Source organism: Solanum lycopersicum, chromosome 4 (genome assembly GCF_036512215.1).
Source record: "Solanum lycopersicum chromosome 4, SLM_r2.1".
NCBI lineage: Eukaryota > Viridiplantae > Streptophyta > Magnoliopsida > Solanales > Solanaceae > Solanum > Solanum lycopersicum.
This window is the reverse complement of record NC_090803.1, coordinates 18,515,139-18,539,665: the sequence shown is the minus strand read 5'-3', so window position 1 is coordinate 18,539,665 and position 24,527 is coordinate 18,515,139. Positions and strand designations below refer to the sequence as shown.

The 24,527-nt window shown below is 36.6% G+C and overlaps 1 protein-coding gene across 1 annotated transcript in view; it reads left to right on the top strand.

The window, feature by feature from the left end:
- Positions 1 to 221: 221 nt before the first annotated feature.
- LOC101265533 (membralin-like protein At1g60995) overlaps positions 222 to 24,527 on the top strand; it is a 39,833-nt gene continuing 15,527 nt past the window's right edge. Inside the window, exons 1-7 of the mRNA XM_004237220.5 lie at positions 222 to 581; positions 1,076 to 1,138; positions 2,382 to 2,786; positions 4,224 to 4,305; positions 9,333 to 9,394; positions 9,512 to 9,606; positions 18,553 to 18,632. Of these exons, the coding sequence (XP_004237268.1) occupies positions 429 to 581; positions 1,076 to 1,138; positions 2,382 to 2,786; positions 4,224 to 4,305; positions 9,333 to 9,394; positions 9,512 to 9,606; positions 18,553 to 18,632 (940 nt within the window). The 5' untranslated portion in view covers positions 222 to 428. The remainder of the gene's footprint in view (positions 582 to 1,075; positions 1,139 to 2,381; positions 2,787 to 4,223; positions 4,306 to 9,332; positions 9,395 to 9,511; positions 9,607 to 18,552; positions 18,633 to 24,527) is intronic.

Here is a 24,527-nt window from a genome sequence, read left to right as displayed (position 1 = left end):
ATGTGTAGTACGAGCCGTAGATCAGACTATAGTCCGTCAATAGAGATCGTCGATTGCACCTGCACATATTTTTGAAAAGCTGATTTTTGATCTAGTTTGAATACAGTGTAACACAAACACCTTGATATGAAACACAAATAAATAAAAAAAGAGCTATTATATTTATTTTATATTATTAATTTGCCATTCTAATCAGTTATCCCATTTTAAAAGAGTTGAATACCCAACACATGTAAAATTAAATACCCATTTTGCAACCCCTACCCTATCTATGAGCATCGCATCACAACTTCTAACTTATACGATGGTTTCCAAATAAGAGTATTCGTTCCCATAAAATTTAATTCGCCAATTGATATGACAAGGTTGATTGTGAAGAGCTGACGAGAAGACTGAAAATCCCAAATCATAGTTGTATGCATGTTTAGATGGATCCAGAGCAGACGTTTATACGGGTTCAAGAACGATTTGCTCAGATGCTGACGCCCAGGATCAGAGCTACTCTCGAGTATTTGTATCTCTTCATGGCCGTAACCCTCTTCTGTATACTCGTTGTTATGCACGCCAATTACGTTCAACAGGTTTATCAAATTATTACAATTTTCCTTAAGTTTTTAATAATTGTTTCTTTCAGGGAAAAAATAGGATTACCTATGTTTATGCCTGACCTGCTCCCTCCTATACATATTCAGTTACTGACACTAAGTGAAACAATCTACGGTTAGGTCTTCTTGATTACCCACAAGCACTAAATATTAGAGCTTTCAAAGAAATGGAGAATAATTATGCACATTTCAGGACTACCCTTGTTTTTTTTAACAAGATTGGGTATTGATTGTTTAGAATCTTACTTCTATTTCTCTATGCCAGATTGTTTCATAATTAATAAAATCATTTACCTTTTAATTTTTTAGAATAAAAATGTTGTTCTTCAGCTATCAATTTTGCAACTCTCTTAATGCTTCTTTAGGTAGATTTCTCTTCTTTCTGGATATGGTGGGGTTGTTTGGGGGTGGGTGTTTCATTTCCTTACATGCAAATTTTTTAAGTAATGACTATAATTTGTTGTGTGTAGCCTGGCTGTTCAAGTGAATTGTCTAGAGTGAACATCTCAGATGCACAACTCATTCAAATCAAGGTGAGTGATCTCATCCGCTGATACTGAAAAACTTGTACCTTTTTTATTTTCTCAATAATAATTTTGTATGCATTTAGGTTTTGGGTTGTTGAAAGAAAATTTAAAGCAGAAAAAAAGTCTTCACTGTTTTGTGTGTTTAGATTTTGTGTTTGGGAAGTAACAACTTTAGTTGAAAAGTTTTTAGCCTGGAAGCAAGCAAAGTAAGCCACATGTTGGATCATATTGGAAGTATCTACATCTAGAAATGTGATGTAAATTAATAGATCACAATGGGCTAAACACAAATAATCCTCTTCATGTTATGGTGAGAACTTATTAAATGTATGACTTATGTTGTCCTTTCTATGTTGTGCTAACTCTTCAAAATCTCCATCCCACCTGCGTTGAAATGACATGAGTATCGGATCCATACCTGAGTTGGTCAACTAATCTTGAGTACTTTGACCACATTTTAGACCGTGAAGTATTGATTAGGTATGTGGTTTGATTTTTGGGTATATGTCATATATATATATATATATATGTATGTATGTATATGTGCCACATTTTAGACAGAGTTACCCGGGATACACAAAAGCTGACCCAGACCAGAATCATAAATAAAGGCGTTATCTAGTACATGTGTTGGTGGTGGGTAACAAGTATTGGTAGATTAGTTGAGGTGTGCTTGTTGGCCAAGATGCTACTGTTATCCGAAGAAATATATAAAAGAGGTTAGATCTTGTACAGTTAATGATTCACATGACATCTTAAGAAGCTATGTTTTTTGGTTGTTTGTTTATTTTGCATTTTTATCTAATTGGAACTAATTCACATTATTTCTTGGCAAAAGAAATTGTATGCTAATAAAGTTCAACAAACTGTAAGAAGAGCAAGGAGATCATTTTGCTTTCTTTTGGAATGTAAATATGCTGTGCGCATCCATTGTGCAACTGATATTATATAATATATTTTACCTTCTCAAACAAAGAAGTTTGACAAATTGTTCTAAAAAAATTGATAGAAATATGAACAGTGAAAAATGACCTGGTTCAAGGTCAATATCGATGATAAACTGAGTTGACTAATATTGAAGGATGAGTTCTCGCAGAACGTTTAGCATTTTCATGAATCTATTATTCTGCGATTTCGTATATCAACTGCACTATTGCAGCTGCTAGTTGTAAAGGTTTTTTCGTAAATTTGTGAATACTCACATGTGCCAGTTATTGAAAGATTCAGCTGACTCTGTTTTCTCCTACAGATAACTAGTGCTGGCTTGTGGTCACAAAATCAAACCAACTATGATGTTGTAAATGTTGCCAATGAAGAACCTATTGATGAGAACCTGAAACATGCGAATGAAGATAGTTCAGTTACTGTTGCTACAAAACCATGGTTGGACTGGTTAAGTGATGGAGCTAAGAGTGGTAACTCTCTATTATATTCAAACAATGAGCCCTCTGAGTCTTCACTGGGAAGTTCAAAGAACAGTGAGTCAGTGGGTGATGGTGTGGTCCCCAAAATCAGTAAGGAAGTTTTGCGTGCACGATTTTTCATCTCGCCGAAGGAATCACTAAAAGCAGCTATAATTCGAATTGGCCAAAAATGGCATGGGCGCTTGTCTTTCATTTGGAGAGTTTCCAAGCGAGTCCTTGGAGGATTATGGGTAAGTTTGGATAAGTGTAAACTTGCTCGGAGGAATTCTTTGCATCTTCTTTGATACTTTATTTTGGCATATTGGGGATTCCCTTATTTGAGGAACAACAAAGTGAATACTGTTATGAAGTATTTACACCTTTATTGCATCGAATTATGTCATCTTTTATTAGTCTTTTAGATGTAATGAAGATCCTAGGTCATATTGAGTGGTCTTAATCCTAGATTGTGATATTTCCCAATTAACAGACTAGAAATACACTTAGGAAGACTAGCTTTATTTGTGGATTTCCCATGTATTTATTGCTTCATATGCAACTCTTTGCCATTGAACCTTCTATTTCGACCACCAAACATATTTTGCCCGCCTTTAACGAGGAAGCACTGTTGAGTTTGTACTTGGTAGACTAAGTATAGTTATCTCTTATGAAGGGAGTTAATTAAGAAAATGAATCTGAACATCACATACCTGCCTACTTCTGCTACCTAGATGTTTAATGATGTTTCTCATTGTGTTATAACATTGTAGTTTTATGCATTTCTGTGCTTATCTTTTGGAAGGATTACAGTATGTAGAGAAGAAGGTGATTGCTATTGCATTTTTCCCAATTTATTAAAATTCTACATGGAAGGTTTATTGTATTTGTTAGTTATTCTTAAGGAACTGGGGAGATCAGGTGTTATGTTGTATCGTCATTCACAGTTTTTTTTACCTGCAACATAAGTTGAGTTTTTAATGAGATACGCATTTGAATAAAAGATTTTAATGTTTGGATGTAAATTACAAATCACATTGTAAAATTATGATTGCTTTGTTACATCTTTCAGTTTCGGTTGCTCTCTTCTGCACATTTTGGGTTCTGGAGTATCGCAGGTCATTGATTGAATTGCAGACTAGTGCCAATGTTTGCCCTATGTTTTTTTTTTAGCAAAACAATTAAGGGTAGGGGAAAGGGTAATGGATGGGGATTACAATGTGGGGAATCGAACCCTCACCAACAAGGTGGGAGTTCAGGTAGCCAGCCAACCAACTGAGCTACTAAGATTACCCTATGTTGTTTTTATGAAATTGTTTAGAACAGCTATTACCTAATTGTGTTTTGCGGAAGTTTTATTTGAGCTCTATGGTTACTGACTGATAAGAACGTCTAACTTGGGGTCTACTCTGCTGATCATATTTATGGTAGTGCTTGGGCTGTTGGGCTTGAGACATTGTGTTGCTAGATATTAAATACCTGATATTTTTCCACAGAAATGATGCATTACTTGTCTGTACACTCTTATATATAGGTGGCATCCAACTTGGTTACGAGCTGTTAGTTTTTCAGTCAAATTCAATAAGCAAATGCATATTTCGTTTCTTTTCAGTTTTTCCTTGTAAATTTAAGAGCTAAGCACATTCTGTTGCTGCTTTAACGTGGTTCTCAGATTAAAGTTCCATGTGCAGGATATTGCTGGTATACATCTACATATTGACATTCCCAAGTTGCTCAAGACGCTTCATTTGGACAAGCTAAACTCTTATGCTGGTATCTATCTAACTTTGATTAATTCTGTCAGTACCTGCAGTTACACAATGAGCTAATCTTAGTATAGAAAAAATATGAGTTTCTTTTTATGCCGTTTCTTCCCAATATTGGATGGTGATAAAGGTTACTGAGTTGGTATTTAACTGCTCATTTTTTGAATGTTATGTAGAATTGAGCAAGAAGAAAAGACTTCTCTGTATTTCAGTATGTCTTTATATTACATAAGAAGAGGTATTATTCAAGTGAATCCTGATCAATCAAAGAAAGACAATCAATTACAAATAATATGAAATATTCTAATCCTATGATGATTACTCTAGAAAATGGAAAAGTACAGTCACCTAAAATCATGCTAATTAGTTAACACAATCAACATTCCCTCTCAAGTTGTCAAGTGGGAGCAAAGATGTAGCACATGCCCTACTTGCAAACCAAAGTATGAAAAGTCCTTTTGCTGAGGCCATTTTTAAACACATTTTCTAGCTGCTCGTTTGACGGTACATGAAGCAAACTCAAGGAGCCACTAGTAGCTTTCTCTTAAATAAAGTGTCAATCAATAATATATGTTTTGTTTGCCTTCGGTCATGTTGAACAGGATTCTGAGCTATACTGATTACAACTTTGTTGTTGCTGCACAAGACTTTCCTTTTTCAGACAAGCTCAATTCTTCCATGTAACTTTTGTGGCGAAAGATGCTCATTAACACCTTAGGCCATAGCTCTATATTTTGCTTCCTTACTTGATCTTGCAACTACACTTCCCTTCTTACTTCTTCAAGTAACTAGGTTCTCTCTTCCGAGTGTATGATACTCGGATAAGGTCTTCTATCATTTAAGATGAAGTGCAGTCCAAATTAGTAAAAGCTTGCAAGCTTTTTAATAAAAGTTCCTCTTTTTGATCCAGCAACCTCAATCCCTAAGAAATAACTTCCCTCGATCGTTGACTTTTTTTTTTGTGTTGACAACTTCAATCGGGTCATCTCCTGACATTATTATGTCATCAACATAAATAATGAGAAGAGTGTTTACCCTATTGATGTCTTATGAAGAGGGTGTGATCAACATTACTTTGTTGTAACTGAAAGAGAGCAACACATTGGAGGATCTATCAAACCAAGCTCTAAGGGATAGCTTCTTTTTGTACAAGGCTTTCTTCGGTTTGCACACCTTTCCTTGACATTTTTTAAATCCAGGAAGCTATGTCAACTCAAATCCAATTGCATCCTTTTTTACTATAGTATTGATTAAGCTATATTATATAGGACCGCAAATCAGGAAAAAAGATCTTGATCAGATTGATATTCCATTTTTCTTCTTGAACGTATTGATTTGACCCCTGAGCGGACCACACATGTTACCGCCAAAAAGCAAAACCCCATATTTCTTCTACAAAATCTCCTAATTGTTCTAGAGCAACTAGAAAGAAATTCTTTAACCCTAAAGAATTTGGTTAAGATATTAGATACGTATACAAAAGTTTTTGCAACTGAATCATAGATGATGGAGTCATCAAGTTAGAACTTTCAGATATCTAGGTAGAAATTTGATATCTATTTTTCTGCCTCAACAAATCATTTTTTCCACCAAGAATCGCGATATCATTCTAAGTAATTGTTGGTCTCTTTATTAGCTCGTATTTGTGGTGCACAATCAAATGGAATGTAGATAGTGGTTATGATCGATTGGACAAAAGAAGTAAAGATTGGAAAAAGCATTGGAAAAAGGAGAGAAAACTCGACCTTTTTTTAAGAAAAAAAGAGCTCTAATTCTTCTAGGGAGGGAAACTCACTTTAAAAGGTAGCAATTGCTTTGATACCATGTAAAATTTGAGAAAGAAGGAAATACTTCTTAGTATTTCAACCATCTTTACATCTCGCAGGATGGAGTTCTTAATTATGTGTCGATGGTACTTTATTATCAGACTTTCGAGGCAAGTCTCCATTAATTTCATGCTACCCAATAAGATGTGTGACATCATTGTCAATGTCCCTACTTCTTTGGATTATAGACTCAAGCTCTTACGAATAGTCTATGTGGCGAGCGTCACTTCTACGTTTGCTTCATCCAATGAAACACTGAATTTGCACCCTAAATATCCGTTTTGGTCTTGCTCAACCTGAACCCTTTGGACTTTGTAGTTTGTATCCGAACCTCCAACCTAACATGAAATTTATCCCGTGTCTCATCAATCATCATTATGTCGTCCGAGAATAACGTACACATGGAATTTCCTTATGAATCGACTGCATCAACTCATCCAACACCAAGGCAAATAGGAAAGGGCTAAGAACTGATCCCTAGTGCAACCCCATCCCAACTAGGAAGTGCTCCGAGTCTCCTGCCACCATTCTAACCTGTATCGTGGATCCATCTACATGTCCTTCATCATCCTAATATGAGTCATAGGAGCACCTCTAGTCTCCAAGCACCTTCGGGGACATCCCTCGGGAATTTGTCATATGCTTTTTCAAAGTCAGTCCATATGTAGGTTCCTCTTTCTTTACTTATATTTCTGCACCCCTCTCCGCACAAGATGGATAGCGTTAGTAGTTGACCGTCTTGGCATGAATCCAAATTGATTCTTAGAAATGGACTCCACTTTCCTCACCTTCATATCCACCGCTCTCTCCCAAACCTTCATAATGTGAAATAGCAATTTGATACCCGTGTAATTGTTATAGATTAGGATATCACCCTTATTCTTGTACAATGGAACCATTGTATTCACCTCCTGTTGTTGGGCATTTTTGTCGTCCTAAAAATAACATTAAACTACTATATTTAACTACTATAGCCATATTCACAAGTAAATCCAGATCCTATGTCTATAATGAATCGAATAAAAAATACAGGATCACTAGACCAAATTTGGTTACACCAAAAAACACAAAATCTAGATACAATGAACTTGATTTGTTCTATACTATTCTCTACGTTCTCAAAACACCTATCATTCCTCTCTTCCCAAACTGTCCATCATATGATGACTAGTATGATTCTCAACCTACTTCTGCTCTTTACCTGAATCGCGACTTCTTCCCAGTTTTGAAGGGCCACTGTAACCATGGCTTAGACCAGTAAAAAACTTTGAGGTTTATGAACAACCAACCTCTAAAGCTGATTGTGGATCATGTATGATGACATTTTTCAATTCTACAAGGAGTTTTAGGCTTTTGTAGTAAATATATTGTTTAGAATGTTCTTAATTTTTTTTGATAACCGTGTTGTTCGGATCAACTTTCGTGCACCTTGACTAATTCCACGAGATACCTGTCACCTCCCACCACCAACAAGTACTAGGTAACTCTGCCATTAAGGCTTGGACAGATGGGAGTGTTTTCTTGTTTCTGTTGATTTTCGAACCTGAAACCTTGGGGTTCTCAACCACCTTATAGACCAATAGGCCACACCCTTTTGGTGCAATGTTCTTACATTAGTTAGCTTGATTTTCCTTAAAGAAAACATCGCAAGATACTTTTATTTATTTTTATATTTCAAAAAAACATAACAACCTAATCTTTTGCGCATAATTTTGTTGGGAAATTAATTTTTTAAACTTCTTGCCGTGGTTGGTTTAATTTGTTTGTTTCTAAGAGTTGAACCATTATCATCCGGCTCTGCTACCCTCCATTCTATCATTTGTAGTTTTGATGAATTGTAGGTATCATTCTTGGTTTTCTACTTACGTACAAGATGCTTATTTTGCAAACTATATAGAGGCCACTATATGACAGACTTGGGTACTTATTTTGTGTGAAGGCACTTCATTCAAGTAGGCCTTAATTTGACATACATCTATTAGGTTAAAATGTTTTGAGATGTTAGAGTTTCTAATATGTCTATTTTGATACATTTTTAGCGGAAAATAAATTTTCATCTTCTGATTCTACACTTATAACCCCCTTCTTTTCCTTTGGCTCTCGTTCTAGTGGTTTGTTAGTGATGTATAGAGTAATTAAACATTATATGTAGTAACGAAATTCAGCTTGAATCAGATAAAGCTGGCCAATCTGATGTTCAGGTACATTGGATGCAATGTAGGTGCAACTAAAGGCTTGTGACCCCCCCTCCCAGCCCCCTCTCTAAAAGACTTAAACCACCCACCAAATTTATATGGAGCTTGATATACTTGTACCTGATCACACTAGGTATATTTTGTTGCTTGTTATACTTGTGTCCCTATTTCCTCGTGCTTTGTTCGTGTTAATACAATGATGGGAATGGAAAACTCCCATCATCAATATAAAGGAGTAGGAAAAGGGGAAAGAAACACTCGTTTGAAGTAGAGGGGGAAGAATTAGCGAAGACTTGGAGAGGAAATATATGAATTGGACTATTTTCATGGGCTGACCTACATTTTAAAGACCATTGCCTGTCAGATCTGTCGTCAAGCACCTATAATCTTAATGTATGGCTTTGGATTCCTTGATATTTATGTATCTCTATAAAAGTCAAAGGCATACCTGTAATATTACTTTTGTTACTTGAGCTGACTGAGGCTGTTATAGTTATTGAAGGATCAAATTCACGAGTTAGGGGTCGTTTGGTAGAGTTTCTTAGAAAAAATAATGCATGCATTAGCCTTGTGTATTACTAGTACCTTGTTTGGTACTCTTTTCCAACCTATGTATAACACTATATAGTGTATTACGATGTATATTGCTAATACCATTGATTTCTAGATATGATTTTAATGCATGCATTAGCATGATTAAAGACCAATTGCATCTTAAAACCTTTTTTTACATCCTTTCCACCATAATAGTGGAGGTTATCTTTGTAAATTAAATTTATTATGCAATGCATGCTATTTTTTTATGCATCAAACCAAATGATGCATAAAAATAATATATGTATAATTAATGCAAACATAACTAATACATGCATTGCTAATGCTAGCATTACTAATACACTCTATTTAACATTATTCTTATACACTCTACCAAACGACCCCTTAGTTATTTAACTGTTTTTGGTTGTTTTGTTGAATTATCTTGTGATGGTTATGATCTTTATTTGACCTGGTAGTGCAGTGGCTTGAGACAAGAAGCAATGCATTTGAACCTAATTATTTATACACCAAAGAGAAGGTACTACTATTGCTTTGTGGTCCTTACTGTATTTAATTTATGCATCTTTTCCAGTTGTTGATGAAAAGCTAAAGTTTGTCTTTTTGTAAATTCGTGGGTATTACCATTTATTTTTAGGGGTACTTGTTACTGCCCGAGGAAGCTAGATTGCGCCATAACATTCGCACAATAAACATAAGCATCTCTGCTCGACATTCGTGCTTTGGTAACAGGTCAGTTCATACCCCTTCACTAAAAATATCACTTGAATACATGAATTTGTGTTCTATAATTTTCATGAAATGACTTTTTATTCCTTTCGTGGATCCTGCGTGAACGCAGGATGCTTCATACACGTCTTACTCTTCAATATGAATTTAAGGACATAAGGCCAATGCCTATGATGGCTGTAGCATTTGTACAACACCCTCCTAGGGGAGGACACCACTTAGCAAAACTAATCTAATAAATATAAAGTACAACATTTTTCTTTTGTACCCATGTAAAGTGCACCAACTTAATTTTTTTAAAAAATAATAAACAAACCCTTTATTAGATTTGAAAAAGAGTTCAACTGTTCTAATGATTACTTAAGAAACTAATTTACACATTCTAAACAGTCAACACTGTTTATTAATAAGCCCATGTGAGAAATATAAATATTATTGAATTGTGTATCTATATTATTAAATTGAGATACTATTTATAGATGCTATATTACAAATCCTTTCCCAAGTAGCATTCTATATGATTTCTTGTTCCTATTCCTATTCAAACAATCCTCTCAAGCGGGTGCATATAAGTTCTGTGTACCAGGCTTTTTGCAGATGTAATTGATATGAGAACCAGTGAAGAACTCGATTAATATATTTGAAGGTTCATCACTTGAATTCACAAATTTTGTAACAATATCTCCTAAGAGTATCTTTTCTCTTACAAGGTGACAATCAATCTCAATGTGCTTAGCCTTTTCGTGAAATACTTAATTTGGTGCGATATGAAAGCCTGGTTGATTATCATACACAAATTCCATATGATTGATTTCTCCAAATTTTAATTCTTCAACAATTGTTTGATCCAAACTAGCTCACAAGTTGCTACAACCATTGCTTGATATTATGCTTCAAGCAACCACACTCTGTTTCTTGCTTTTGTAGAACACCAAATTACTTCCTACTAAAACCCAATATTTGGATATAAAATGTCTATCAGAGGGTGCTCTGTATAATGAACGTTTGTATATTCAATGATATGCTCATGACCTCGATCCTCCAAGAGTAGGCCTTTACTTGGATCTAACTTTATCTGTCACAAAATTCAAACAACTGCATCCCAATAAAATCACAGCGGAAGTCATACACTTACTTATAACACACTCACAGTAAAAGAGATATCCGGTCTAGCCACTCTGGGATAATTGAACTTTCCAACCTATACCTTCCAAGATCACTAAGTGGCTCCCCTACTATTGTAGGGGTTAGCATTTGGATCCATAGGAGTGTCAATAGGTACCTATCATTTTTGTCTCCTCAAGAATGTCCAAGCCATACTTTATTTGGATTGAGCAACTTCAATACCAAGATTATACTTCATGTTGCCGAGGTCATTAGTACAGAATTGGTGAAAGAGATGTTGCTTCAAATTGGTGATACCATTTTGTTTATTGCATGTGGTAATGTTATTGTCAACATAAATCACCAAATAAATATATAGATTCGGTGTAGAATGTTGATAAAACATAGTGATCAAATCCACAATGGGTTATGCCAAAATCTTGAAGTACTATGCGAACTTTCCAAACTAAACTCGTGGTTACTATTCAAAATTGTCGACATACAAGGCTTCTAAATTCCCCTTAAGCAACATAAGTAGGTAGTTTCTCCATATAGACTTTTCCCTCAAGATCACTATGTAGAAAAACATTCTTAATGGCACCTAAGGGTGTGGCCCAATGTTCAATGAAGTGGTTGAGAGCCATGCAACGCCCCGAGGCTACCCCCTTGACGTAACACGGGACCTAGGATCACGAGTGACCCCAAGCTAACCCTGAATTTGCATATCAAAGGTATACTTAAAGATAAACTGAATTAAGAAATATTGTGCGGAAGCTTAAAACCATCATATTAAGTGAAATGAGGAATACCCAACACTGTGTGAATATGTAAATTGTAAGTTCAATAACAATTGAATTATCAAACTCAAAGCTAAAATTGATTTTAGCTATGTCTTAAATAAACATCTAACTGACTAGAGATGCTGGGACATGCCCTGCTAACTCTAGCAAAACTGAAACTGAAAGAAGAAAAATAACGAAAACATGTCCATCGTCCTTGAAGAATGAGAACTCACCACTGATAATGCTGTATATGGATTAGGAACCGATCTACACGCGATCAGAATGCTGTAGGCCTGAACCTACATCACAAGAAGATGCGCTAAGTATGTGTCAGTATTTGAAAGGTATTGAGCATGCACGATAGGATAAAGCTGGACAATATAAATAATTGAACAAATCATATTGAGCAATGATATCAGATGAACATCATGAATATTGAATATATTAGAACATACTAATTATGAACTAAACTAAATGCAATCACCAAATCATAACTTGCTGAAATTGAATACTATATTGTGATTGATAACCTGGTCAATGCACTAGAATCTGACTAATCTACTAATAACTGACATAAAACCACGTGAGCTAAACGTGGAGTCCAATGTATACGCCTCATCGAGAATACCCAATATGCCTTGCTAGGGTATAAAGGCATGGCTAGCGTGATCACTAAAATTGATGCCCACAGAGGGAACTTAACCTATAGGGGCACGTAGTTCTAGGATTATGAGGGTGACTGACCCTAGTCCAACTCAATATTAAGCCTACTCCCAACTAGAATGTGTACTATTCAATACACTGGATAGCTTAAGATTCTAACATTTTAACTAAAAATGCAACATTAAGTATTGATAATGAAACATTTGAAAATTGATGCATGTATATATCTTCATAAACTAGCCTAGAAAGTGTAATTGATGAACTAAACGAATCTACAAAACTAGGGTTCTGAATTTCATGCAAGGATTAATCAACGTAGTTATGAAAACATAGTAATTTGATTAGGATTACTCTAGTATCTAAATCACAACAATTATATGAAGTTCTAGAAACCCTAAGTCTAAACATGATATAGAGAAACAAGAATTTGACTGAATTCTAGGGACCTAATGGGTGAAAGGAACCCATTAGTGAAACCCCAAATACCTGGTGACAAATTTCACAAAGAAATCTTTCGATTTCAAGGCTGGAACTGAAGAAACTTTTTGCTTGTTATTGAGAGGTTGGTCGACTCTTTCTCCCTTTTTGCTCTAAGATTTCAGATTTTTTTGTGAATGAATCGCTTAATGTAAGTCTGATTAAGTTACTAGACTAGAACTGATCAAAACAACGTAGTTTAAGGGTTAAACGACATAGTTTAGGTGTCCACCGTATAGGGAAAAAGATCAAATGATCCCTGACTTAAAGCTGTCGGAGCCAATCTATCACATCCGGGAAGTACCCCCTAGACGTAACCGGCGTCGTTGTCCTTGGAGAGGACTAAGACTAGCCTCTTAACATCCGTCATTACATTCATAGGTTAAAAACGTGCTTAAAATTAAAACTTTTTGATCTACATCTACTTCATGAGGTTTTCTTCGACCTCTCGCTTACACATAATATATTCATAGAGAGTAAACATAGACTCCTCGTATAAGAAGATTAAATAGCCTTCTACTTTTATGCCACATATAGACAACATACATAATATAGTCTTAAAAGGTGTGAGAAATATTGGAGAAAATATTATTGAATTGGACATCTAAATTGTTACATGAAGACCCTATTTATAGACACAACATTGAAAACCTTTTCCAACTAGAATTCCTAATTTTATTCCTATTCTAATTCATATTTTAAGTAAGAAATACTTATTCCTATTTTAACACTCCCCCTCAAGTTGGTGCATACAAATCATATGCACCTAGCTTGTTACAAATATCGAAGAATACGAACAACTGCTTCCCAATGACTATCACAAGGGGAAGTCATAAACTGACTTACAACACTCACGGGAAAAGAGATGTCTGGTCTAGTCAATGTGAGATAATTCAACTTTCCAACAAGTCGTCTATACCTTTCAGGATTACTAAGTGGCTCCCCTTGTCTCGGAAGAAGTTTAACATTCGGATTCATCGGAGTGTCAATAGGTCTACATCCCATCATTCCTGTCTCCTCAAGAATGTCTAAGGCATACTTGCGTTGAGAGATAACAATGCCTGATCTAGACTGAGCAACCTCAATTCCCCAAAAATACTTCAATCTGCCAAGGTCTTTAGTCTGAAAGTGCTTAAAAAGATGTTGCTTTAAATCGGTGATACCATCTTGATCATTATCGGTGATAACAATATCATCAACATAAACAACCAAATATATACATCGACCTGGTGCAGAATGTCGATAAAATACAGAGTGATTAGCTCCACTACGAGTCATGCCAAACTCCATAATTACTATGCTGAACTTCCCAAACCAAGCTCGAGGAGACTGTTTCAGACCATAGAGTGACCTACACAATCGACATACAAGGCTACTAGACTCCCCCTGAGCAACAAAACCAGGTGGTTGCTCCATATAGACTTCTTCCTCAAGATCACTATGCAGAAAAGCATTCTTTATGTGCAACTGATAAAGAGGCCAATGACGAACGACAACCATAGATAGAAAAAGACGAACAAATGCTATTTTAGCCGCAGGAGCGAAAGTGTCACTATAATCTAGCCCAAATATCTGAGTATACATACCCTTTGGCGACAAGGCGAGCCTTAAGTCGATCAACCTGACCATCTGGACCAATTTTGACTGCATAAACCCAACGACAACCAATAGTAGATTTACCTGTAACAAGGGAGACAAGCTCCCAAGTACCACTCTTATGTAAAGTAGACATCTCATCAACCATAGCCTGCCTCCATCCAGAATGAGAAAGTGCTTCACCTGTAGTTTTAGAAATGGAAACAGAGGATAAAGAAGTCACAAAGGCATAATGGGGTGATGATAACTTAAGAAGGTATAATGCGGGTTAGTATTTCGAGTAGATCGTATACCTTTTTGAAGTGCAAGCGGCGGGCTAGGTAGAGGCAGTCCGCAATAGAAGCAGGATCTGGCCCATGACATAATCATCTGGGACTAGTGTTGGACGTGGACGGCGATGATAAGTTAGTAGTGGTGGCACTGCAACTGGAGATGTAGACGTAACTGTAGATCCCTCAAATGTTGGCACATGTAAAACTTGAGGTATGGGTAAGACCATAGAGACATCAGTATGATCAAAAGATGTATAGTAAGGCTGAGACTCAAAAAATGTAACATCAGCGGACATAACGTAACGATGAAGATCATGTGAATAACAACGATACTCGGATGTCCAGCCGTTTGTGAATTAGATCTGGGGAATCTGTAACGGAGCATGCTGTCAAGGAATTTGAAGAGGTAAGATAGTAAAGGCCTTGTGATTCATGTCGTGTTACAATAATCTGTCCTGTACTGCGGTCCTGTATGAGAAAAAAATCATCAAAAAAAGTTATGCTACAATGTCAGGATTTCATCAAATGACTAACAGATGCTAGATTAAAAGGAGAACCAGGAACATAAAAAACAAAGTCTAGGGTGACAGAAGATAGGGGTTTGGCTTTTCCAACCCCTTTTGGTTTTGTCTAGATCCCATTGGCTAAAGTAATAGGTGGAAGAGATTGCGAATAAACAATATCAAATAAAAGTGATTTATTACCAGAAATATGATCAGAAGCCCCAGAGTCCACGACCCATGTTCCAACAGTACTAGATTGCGACACACAAGCAAAAGAATTACCCGTGGCAGACACATCAGGTTGTGCAATCGAAACTACTTATGGAGACGTTTGTCATTTGCACGATACTGAAGGAACTCATCATATTCTATCTGAGCAATATGAGCATTATTGGATGGTTGATTAGGTTGAGCACCATATGCTACTCGTGGAGATGACTATTTACTTGCGCGATTTCGAAGGAACTCATTATATTCCTTTAGAACAAGAGGATCATAATTGGATGGTGAACCATGCAAAATATGGCATATGTCACGAGTGTGTCCAAACTTATGATAATGACTACACTTGGATCGAGGTTTCCCAAAACGACCTCCCCCTCGCCGATTCTCCGTAGACTGATATGTACGCTTTTCAAAGGTTTGAGATGCGAGAATAGAGTAGTCAACAGTGGGTGATGAAACGACTTTGTGACTAGGAGGTGCCGCAAGATGAAGGAGGCGAGAGAATAATTCATTGATTGTAGGAACTGTAGGGCTAGCTAAAATCTGATCACGCACAGAATCATTATCAGGAGGAAGTCCAGCAAGAGTAAGAACTAGAAACAATGTTTGTCTATGTTCTTGTTGTTTTTCCAAATCCGTAGTTACTGACATCAATATGTCGAATTCCTCCATGACTGCCTGTACCTGTCCCAAGTAAGTAGACATCAGATTCGTTTTTCTTTAAGTTGGTCAATCGAGATATCACATCATAGAATCGAGATGTCATTAGTGTATAAAGCACACGCCTTTTCCCAAACTGTATAACATGTTTGGAATGGGCGAAACAAGGGCATCAATTAGGAATCAGTCGAACGCCATAGGAGACTACATAATTGAACATCTACTTTCTCCTTATGTGCTTTGACTTTTGCATCTTCCTCACTAGTCATAGCCTTTACATCTATCACATAAGTCTTGTAACCTTGTTCGTTATGTAATCGTGCACACCTTGACCCTTGCACCACAATTCAACTGACGAAGCCCAAGACAAATAGTTTGAACTTCCCAATTGAAGTTCTGAAGTGATTATAGGGCTAGAATTCTAATCCCTATATTCGTAGAACCAAAAACATCACATCCAAAAGACATTATGCTAAATTTGTCTTGGGAACAACAAAAAAATCTTGATTATTGAGATTTGATCGCCGGAAAATTCAAACCTCGAAATTTTTTTGTCGGAAACAACTTGAAAATAGTCGGAAACCTGATTCCGGCAATTGAATAGGCAGCGCGTGACGACACTGTAGCACTGGTTTTCGGTGGGGATGACTGGGCTTTGCTCGCCGGGAAATTCCGCAGCTAGTAGTGGTGTCAATTTTATGAAAACAGTGACGGAAAATAATCATTATCCGGACAGCAACTAGGTTACCGGAAAATATTTTTTTTTAATTTTGTTTTCTCACAATTGCTCTGATACCATGTGAGAAATATTGGAGAAAATATTATTGAATTGCACATCTAAATTGTTAATGAAGACCCTATTTATACACACTACATTGAAAACCTTTTCCAACTAGAATTCCTATTCTTAATCCTATTCTAATTTCTATTCTAAGTAAGAAATACTTATTCCTATTCTAACAAAAGGGATGTCTCATATTAAACCATCTAAACAGAATAGAACAATATGGACATAACCCTTACACAAATGTAAAAGTGCCACTTAGGGCTTACAACAATGTCTTGAAACAACATCAGTGAGATGAGTGATAGAAAGACATCTTCCTCGGAACATGACGACATACCCACACTTAGAGAAATGATCCAAGCCTTCCTTCAAAGTGGTCACAAACCCTTCAATGACCGGAACCTAAAATGTTGGGGAAAAATGGAGAAATGGTTTAGCACATCACTAGTACTAAGTATGGAATCATATGTACATACAACATATAAATCATGCCAAAGAGGGACATTTATTCAAAAGCATGCAGTCACTTTGGAAATACCTTATGCACATTCGAGAACCGATACAAGTCAACAAGCACATATTACTTAAGTCAAGACATGTACATCAAAAGACCAACAATACAAAGTCTAGTCAAGTCAACATACATATCAACATAATTGAGCACATAATCAAGACAACTCTATCATCGAGTTATAATATCAACAAGCATGCATAAGAGTTCATAACATAAAAACCTAAGCAAGACCATCACTCATACACCCCCATTAAGTCCACTAGTGCAATGACTAAGTAAGGTCCCATAACCTCACTCAACCAAGTAAAACCCACAAGAACTATAAGAAATGTCCAACTTTATATACTTTATTATTAAGCGTATACATCATCATACTTTAGGAATAGAGATTAACCACATGTTCATAGGTGAAACCAATATCACATAGTGTCATTAACATGTAAGATCAAAATATACATATCATTTACATTTATAAACATATAAGCACATAAGAACATCCTTCTAAGACTTCCCTCAAGGCTAACTAGTGCAATGCATAGGTAGAGTCCCATACCCCTACCTAGACTAAGTCAAACCCCTCAAGTCATCTTAGTTAGGGTTCACTTTATTACGTCATTTTGCTTTCGGGAACATCTTGCCTTAACCGACATAGACCACATGAGCCAATGTGGAATTCGGTGTCATGGAACCTTACACAGAAAGCAGGTGGACTACTTGCCAAGGAAATGAAGGAAAGAAGAAGAAGAAGACCATAGCAGTATTTTCCTTATTCAGTAATAGTCGCTGGCCGGTTCTATTACTCTGAGGAGTTTGCCGGAGATAGTTCTTGCCGAAGGTTACTGGGAGATTGCAGGTTACCCAGCAAATGTCAGATATTGATGAAGAACTCTCATCTCTGTTTTAACTTTAACTTTATCACACACAAAAAAAACTCTCATCTTTGTTTTATCTCCCCCCCCCCTCGTTTTATCTCCCATTTTACATTTACTGATGTTGTTTTGTTATCTCTTAGAACAGACGTGGTGGAAAAACATGGGACAGATCGGTCTTACAATGCAAATAATGTTCCTTTCCCTTTTTTCTCTTTCAATTTCCTGCTTGATTAGTAAATCTTTTACTCCTATGAGTACACTTTTGCTGTAACACCAGTCATTCATCAACAAATTACAACTGCAAGGATTCCTTTACCCAAAAACTTCCTTTTCTTTCTTATGCCCTCTTATTTGTGATTACGACTTGGTTGGTCAAAGATTGTTTTTCTTATTGAATTCAGTTCACATTTGAAGATTTAAATACAATTGAGTTCTGATAACTTATTTAGGTAAAACTTCATATTTTAATGGAAAACTTCTTTTTTCTTATCCAGGTGGCAGCAGCTTCTTATAAACAGACTTGTGGGATATGACACTATATTAATGAATAGTTTGTTGACTTCTCCTGGTGAAGGTATAAAGTATTCAAGACCTCAAAACCTTTTATCTGTGTATCTGCTCTCAACAGCATATCCTGAGGTTCTGTGTTCCACTACTATATTCCATGACGTTGGCCATAGTACTGTATGAAAAACCAGGAGGCCCCATCTGCATACTTCAGCTAGAACAAAATAAGTAGGTGAAGTTTCGTTATAAATGGAAAAATCAAATCATACTTGATACTGTGCTGAACTAGAACCAGAACTACCTGCACAGAAACTTGGCTTGAACAGCTTGAAACATATTGTGACTGGCTTAGGCAGCTTATAGAAAAGACTTGTGCGCAATTGTAGAATGGAAATTTATGGTTCAAAACAGTTGCACACTAGTCACCTCATATTTGTTGCCTACATTTGACATTGAAAAGTCAGTATTTGTACATAAATTACATCACGTGGAAGATCAATAATTTCCTAGCACTACAATCAAATAATTACTATGCCTCAAAGCCGTAGTATATGAATCTTCTATATCCATGAAAAGATCCTCTATTTCAAGTGTTCTCTATTTGGACTAATATATTCGAGAAGGTAAAGTAATTTTATAAATTAGATCAGCGCAAAGGATATGCTATCAGGATGTACCATTAGCAAAAGAACACTCAACAAAACTGTGCCCTGTCTAATCTTGTTAAGAGTCTTATGATTGTAGAACTATTTCAGCCTCATATACATGTTCCATCCTACACCATAAGCAAAACAAAATATACAATTAAGACTTTAACCTTTTGGTAGAGCTTGCAGAGTCTTCAAACATCTTCTATTTGGGATAACTTCATTAGAATACTAAATATTTTCTTTCAAGACATATTAGTGTTTCTCTAGAATCAGTGTGTAAGAGTCCTTGTGAATATTCTATAATAGATGTAAATATAGTCGGTAGAGTAATTGCCTTTTGGGTCGAGCTCGTTGCATCGGGCTTGCCTAGTGTGAGTTACCTCTCCTGTGTGGTTTGCGAGCTATTGCATAGGAGCGGAGGTTTTACCTTGTGTGCACCCAAAGGGTAGCGACTACGAGTTCTCCTTGTCACAAAAAATAAGAAAAAAAAATAGTAGGTAGCGTAATTAAGTTGCTCGGCCTCTTCAAAAATGTTGCCACATTCGTGTTGGATCCTTAAAAAAACACTATTTTTGGAGGATCCAACACACCCGGTTGACATTTTTGAAGAGCCCGAGCAACATACATGTAATTTACTATTATAATTAGGTACCAACATGCCTTTCCCTACATACAGATGTATGCTAACTAGACTATAAAATAATTAAAGGGTAATCACATTGTGGCTAATTTATGAGTTTCTTACACAATGTCTCTTAAGTTTGGGTAAGTCCATTTTCCTCGAAATATCACAACGGAACATATTTAGTCATTCAAGTTTTCGAAAACTAAGTATGTTTAGTCTTGTTTAGTAAAATGTCAAATTATGTTTTTTAAAACTCATGTAGAATCACTTTTATAACCTCAACTCTACTCCTTGAGAAAAGAGCCAAATAAACTCTTGTTTCTTTTACCTATAAAAAACACCCCACCTTTTTTTCATCGTTGTAGAACAAAGTGTCACACAATTCTTCCTGCACATACTACACCATGGACCTCTTCTACCTCACCCTATAAAATCTTACACCTAACTCGTATTTTTAGTCATCTTTACATTCCTTCTTGATCTTCTATAAATCCAGTAATAGAGAACAACACATACAATACAACATAACGAGAATATATGTATATAATAAAGTAGAAAGAGCTTTACGATACACAAACAACCCTCTCATTCTTATCACAACCGGGAGAGCAGACTAGCCAAATACACACACATTCACTCATCCCCAAAAAATGACATATATTTCACATTCCCTCACTCTTTTTCTCCATACCGCAACAATAGAGACATGCAAGAGCTTACCATAATGACAATTGGTGCCCAGTTCCCCTCTAATTTCAGAGTTTATTCATTGCATCCAAGAAGAAAGCTCTTAGAGGCACGCATTCATACTCTGACGCAAACACCACACCCATACTGTTTTGGTTGAGAAAACATACATTCATCTGACCACAATATGACACATAACTTTCCAATACAAAAGAGCCGACACAATTAGCTTTGACTCTTGCTAGTGTGTCTTTAGATATGAGCATATGTATTGCTTGTGACTTTCCATCTACATGAATTCTCTCATAACGACTCTTTCAACAAACAAAATTTATTATTAAAGTAAAAAAAGATCAGAAGTGCTCAAGTTTATATTTTAGGGACAAAGTTGGCCTACCCACAATGTTTGGGACCAGTTACCGTGATTCACCAATGGTGTTCTTTCCGATCTGTATGCATTTCACTCTTTGTTAGACCCTTTGCTCCTACCAACCACCTAAACAAGAATTCTTGAATAATAAATGACAATATTTACGATCAAGAAGTACCTAATTATGTTTTGGATTGACCATGAAAGGAGAAGTCTTGAATGCCAACAGGTGTCTGTTATATTGAATTTACTTGATAAACATCTCGGGACTTTGATTGGGCAAGTCCAAAATGACAGTTTCTTCTGACCCACTTTTTCCCCCTCTTCTTGTCACTTAGAAAAGACAATCAAAGGGACCTCCTTGAATTCAAGCAATCTTTTTGTAGGTGTTTGTCCTCGATTCAATTGGGAGATTGAATTGACTATTGAAACATGAGTTTAATTTAGTCGACTTATTAGCGAACAAGAAAAAAATTATCAAGGTGGGTGAATGAATAGACCTTGAAATAGTAACAATTAATTCCTTTGAAAAAAGGGCTCAACCTACCGTAACTATGGATGAGAACTAACTATGTAGCATCTATATTAAGAATTCAAGTATTGTATATGTCATTGGTCCGATTCTTTTTAGGAACTTCCCATAATAACAAACTTGCAAAATGGGTTTGTGTTATAAACTCGTTTTTTATGTGATCATCAACCTATTACTACTTCCTTCTTTTATCTAGGCTTGGAATCAATATGGAAAAATCACATGGGCAAAGTTGTTCTCCAAACTCTAAATGACAACATACCTCGTGAAATTCCACAAGTAGGGTTTGGGGAGGGTAGAGTGTACATAGATCTTACCCCTACCTCATGGAAGTAGAGCAACTATTTTCAAAGGGCCCTCATCTTAAGTGTAGCAAATCAAAGTAATGAAAAATGAAAACAGTAGTGAAGACAGCATGCCAACTAATAGAGAAGGAGTGTAGAACATTCAGGAAAGGAAAAGTAACATCCACAAAATAGTGTGATCACCGGAACACCATAAATAACAGATGGTAACAGATAACAAAAAGCTAAAAACTACACGAATTACACTAATACTATGATTGACACATTGCTATGGACTGCCACTAAGCGTAATATCGTTGAAAATCAAGAAAAAGCTGCACTACCTACTCTAATCTTCTACCCTAATTCACGACCTCCACATCTTCGTATTTTCCTTGGTAAGCTGAAGTTGCGCCATGTAATCTAATCACCTCTTCCAATGCTTCTTTGGCCTACCTCTACCTCTCCTCGCACCCCCTGTACCCAACCTCCCACACTTCCTTTTGGGGGCATTTGCACATTTCCTACTTTCTGATGAACTTAAGGCTTTCATTGCTTGCATCAAGGTGATGCATACGAGTTACAAGAGAGTTGTAGCAAAAATAACTAAGAAGCTCCATTACGAACAGTATACTAACGACAAGGAACTAGCAAAGTTCAAAAAGGGTATCTGGGAAATCTATAGGGGACAAATAAACCCAACTAAGCAGATACAAAATGCATTTAGCTCTAGCTTTTGAATGCATCTTTGATGTTTTGTGACATGACCCATTTGAGACCAAAAAGTGTTATGGACATGCTCCATTGATCCGATGCCACAGGGCATTGTTTATAAATGTGGCTGTGTTTCTGTTTCCCTCAGGCACATATAGCATCTGTTGACCATCTGAATTCTGAAACTTCGACTTCGCTAGGTTCTCTTGTGTCAAACATGCTTCATGCATGGCAGTCCAACTGATGCAACTTATCTTGGGGGGAATTTGCTTTTTCAAAAAAGATTTCATGACCAACTCTCTCTGATTGTTCTCAGTGGACCTAGAAGTTTGTAGGTTGCCTTCACTAAGAATTTCTTTTTATCTGCAACTCCCCATTTGAATTGGTCTTGGTGTAGGGGTTGATGTTTCCATAGTGAAGTGCTGGTAGCAGATTTATCATTTCCACTCCCAGTTTTGTAGGTTCCTTCTGAGACGCATTTCCTTCCCTGATCTGTTGTACTGTTGAGTCAGGTTCACTTCTATATGAAAAATGTTGGGGATATCAGACATTAAAGGAGAAATTTCAAGCCATTTTTCTTCCCAATTATTTATTCTCTGGCCATCTCCTATTGCAAGATGGTTGAACGGTGAGAACTCTTCCCGTTTCTTACTCATATACTTCCATAGTCTAACCCCATATGGTTCACTTTACAGCTTTGATCTCCAGTGATTCAATGTTCCATGCTTGGTAATTATAATTTCCTTCCATAAACTTTGCTCCTCCCGTGTGCATATCTATAGCGACTTCATCTGGAGACACTTGTCATGCAAGGCTAAATTTTGTATGCATGTCTCTCAGGCAATATGACTTTGTCCCTCTTGACTAGGTGAAATTTGTGCTCATTGTTGTTTCCTTCCCGAAGGAAATCCCTTCTTATTTTGTTAAGTTTTCCCAAGACCTTGCCAGGATGGGGTGGAGACACGTATTATAAGTTGGAATTCTATCTAGCACCTGTTGATCATAGTAAGTCTTCCTCCCATAGATAAATTGGATTTACCAAGAAGCCAACTCCAGATACCTTGTTGCTTTAAACTTAGCTCCAAGAGAAATTCCTAAGTTGGTGGTTGAAAGTGCTGCAATGCTACACCCAAGGATGTCTCACAGCTCTAAAGGAATCACTCCATTTTGGTGAAATAAGAAATCTGTCTATTCTTATTTCAAAAAAAGAAATCTGTCTATTCTTGAAGCTTGTTAGGAATAGAAATCGATGAGATTGAATCTCCAGTTTTTCTTCAGTAGCTCAGTGATAGAGCGGTTGGCTCCTGCTAATACATCCCACATCTCCTCCCTTTGCGGGTTTGTGTGAGGACCATAGAAACTATTAAAGCACCATCTGAAGTTCTCATTAGAACATTCCAACACAAGAAATAGAATGACAACCTAGCAAAGTATCCACCATAACCCATTTCCTTTTGTTCCCGATCACAAGAATACCCCCCTTCCCCCCCCCCCCCCCCACACACACAAGTGCCTGATGCTTGAAGATCCACCCAATCTGCCTATCTATTGCCCCACAACTGTTGGATTAGTAAGCCTGAACATTCTTCAATTTTGGTTTCCTGTTGCAAAAAAAAGATACCGACTTTCCACTTCGGAATGAGAGATTTGATTGTGCATCTGTTCCTCTCCTCATTCAGCCCCTTTATATTCCAACTCAAGATTTTAAAGTTCATCCAGACAATGAGTTGTACTGCTTACCCTTAGACTTCATGTGATTGTTGCCTGCTTCTATCATAATTGATCCCACATATTAGTCTCTTTCCTTCCCTTTCCCCTTCTCTTTTGTTCTTCTTCTCTTTCCCTAACCTCTGCTTCTTGGATTCATGTTGTTCTATTTGACTTTGCCTTTTTTACTCCATTCTAAGAAATAAATCCACGAGGTCATGTTTGAATCTTGCTGCATTAACACCAAACGCTTTGCAAGACTTCAACTTGGTGATTTTCGTCCACTTTGATGTTTTAATGGAATTAGGCTTGAACCTGGGGACAAGTAACTCCTTTATACCATGTTAAAGGGAGAGCATCGCACACTCTGTTTGAGTCTGTATCTGAGCTGGA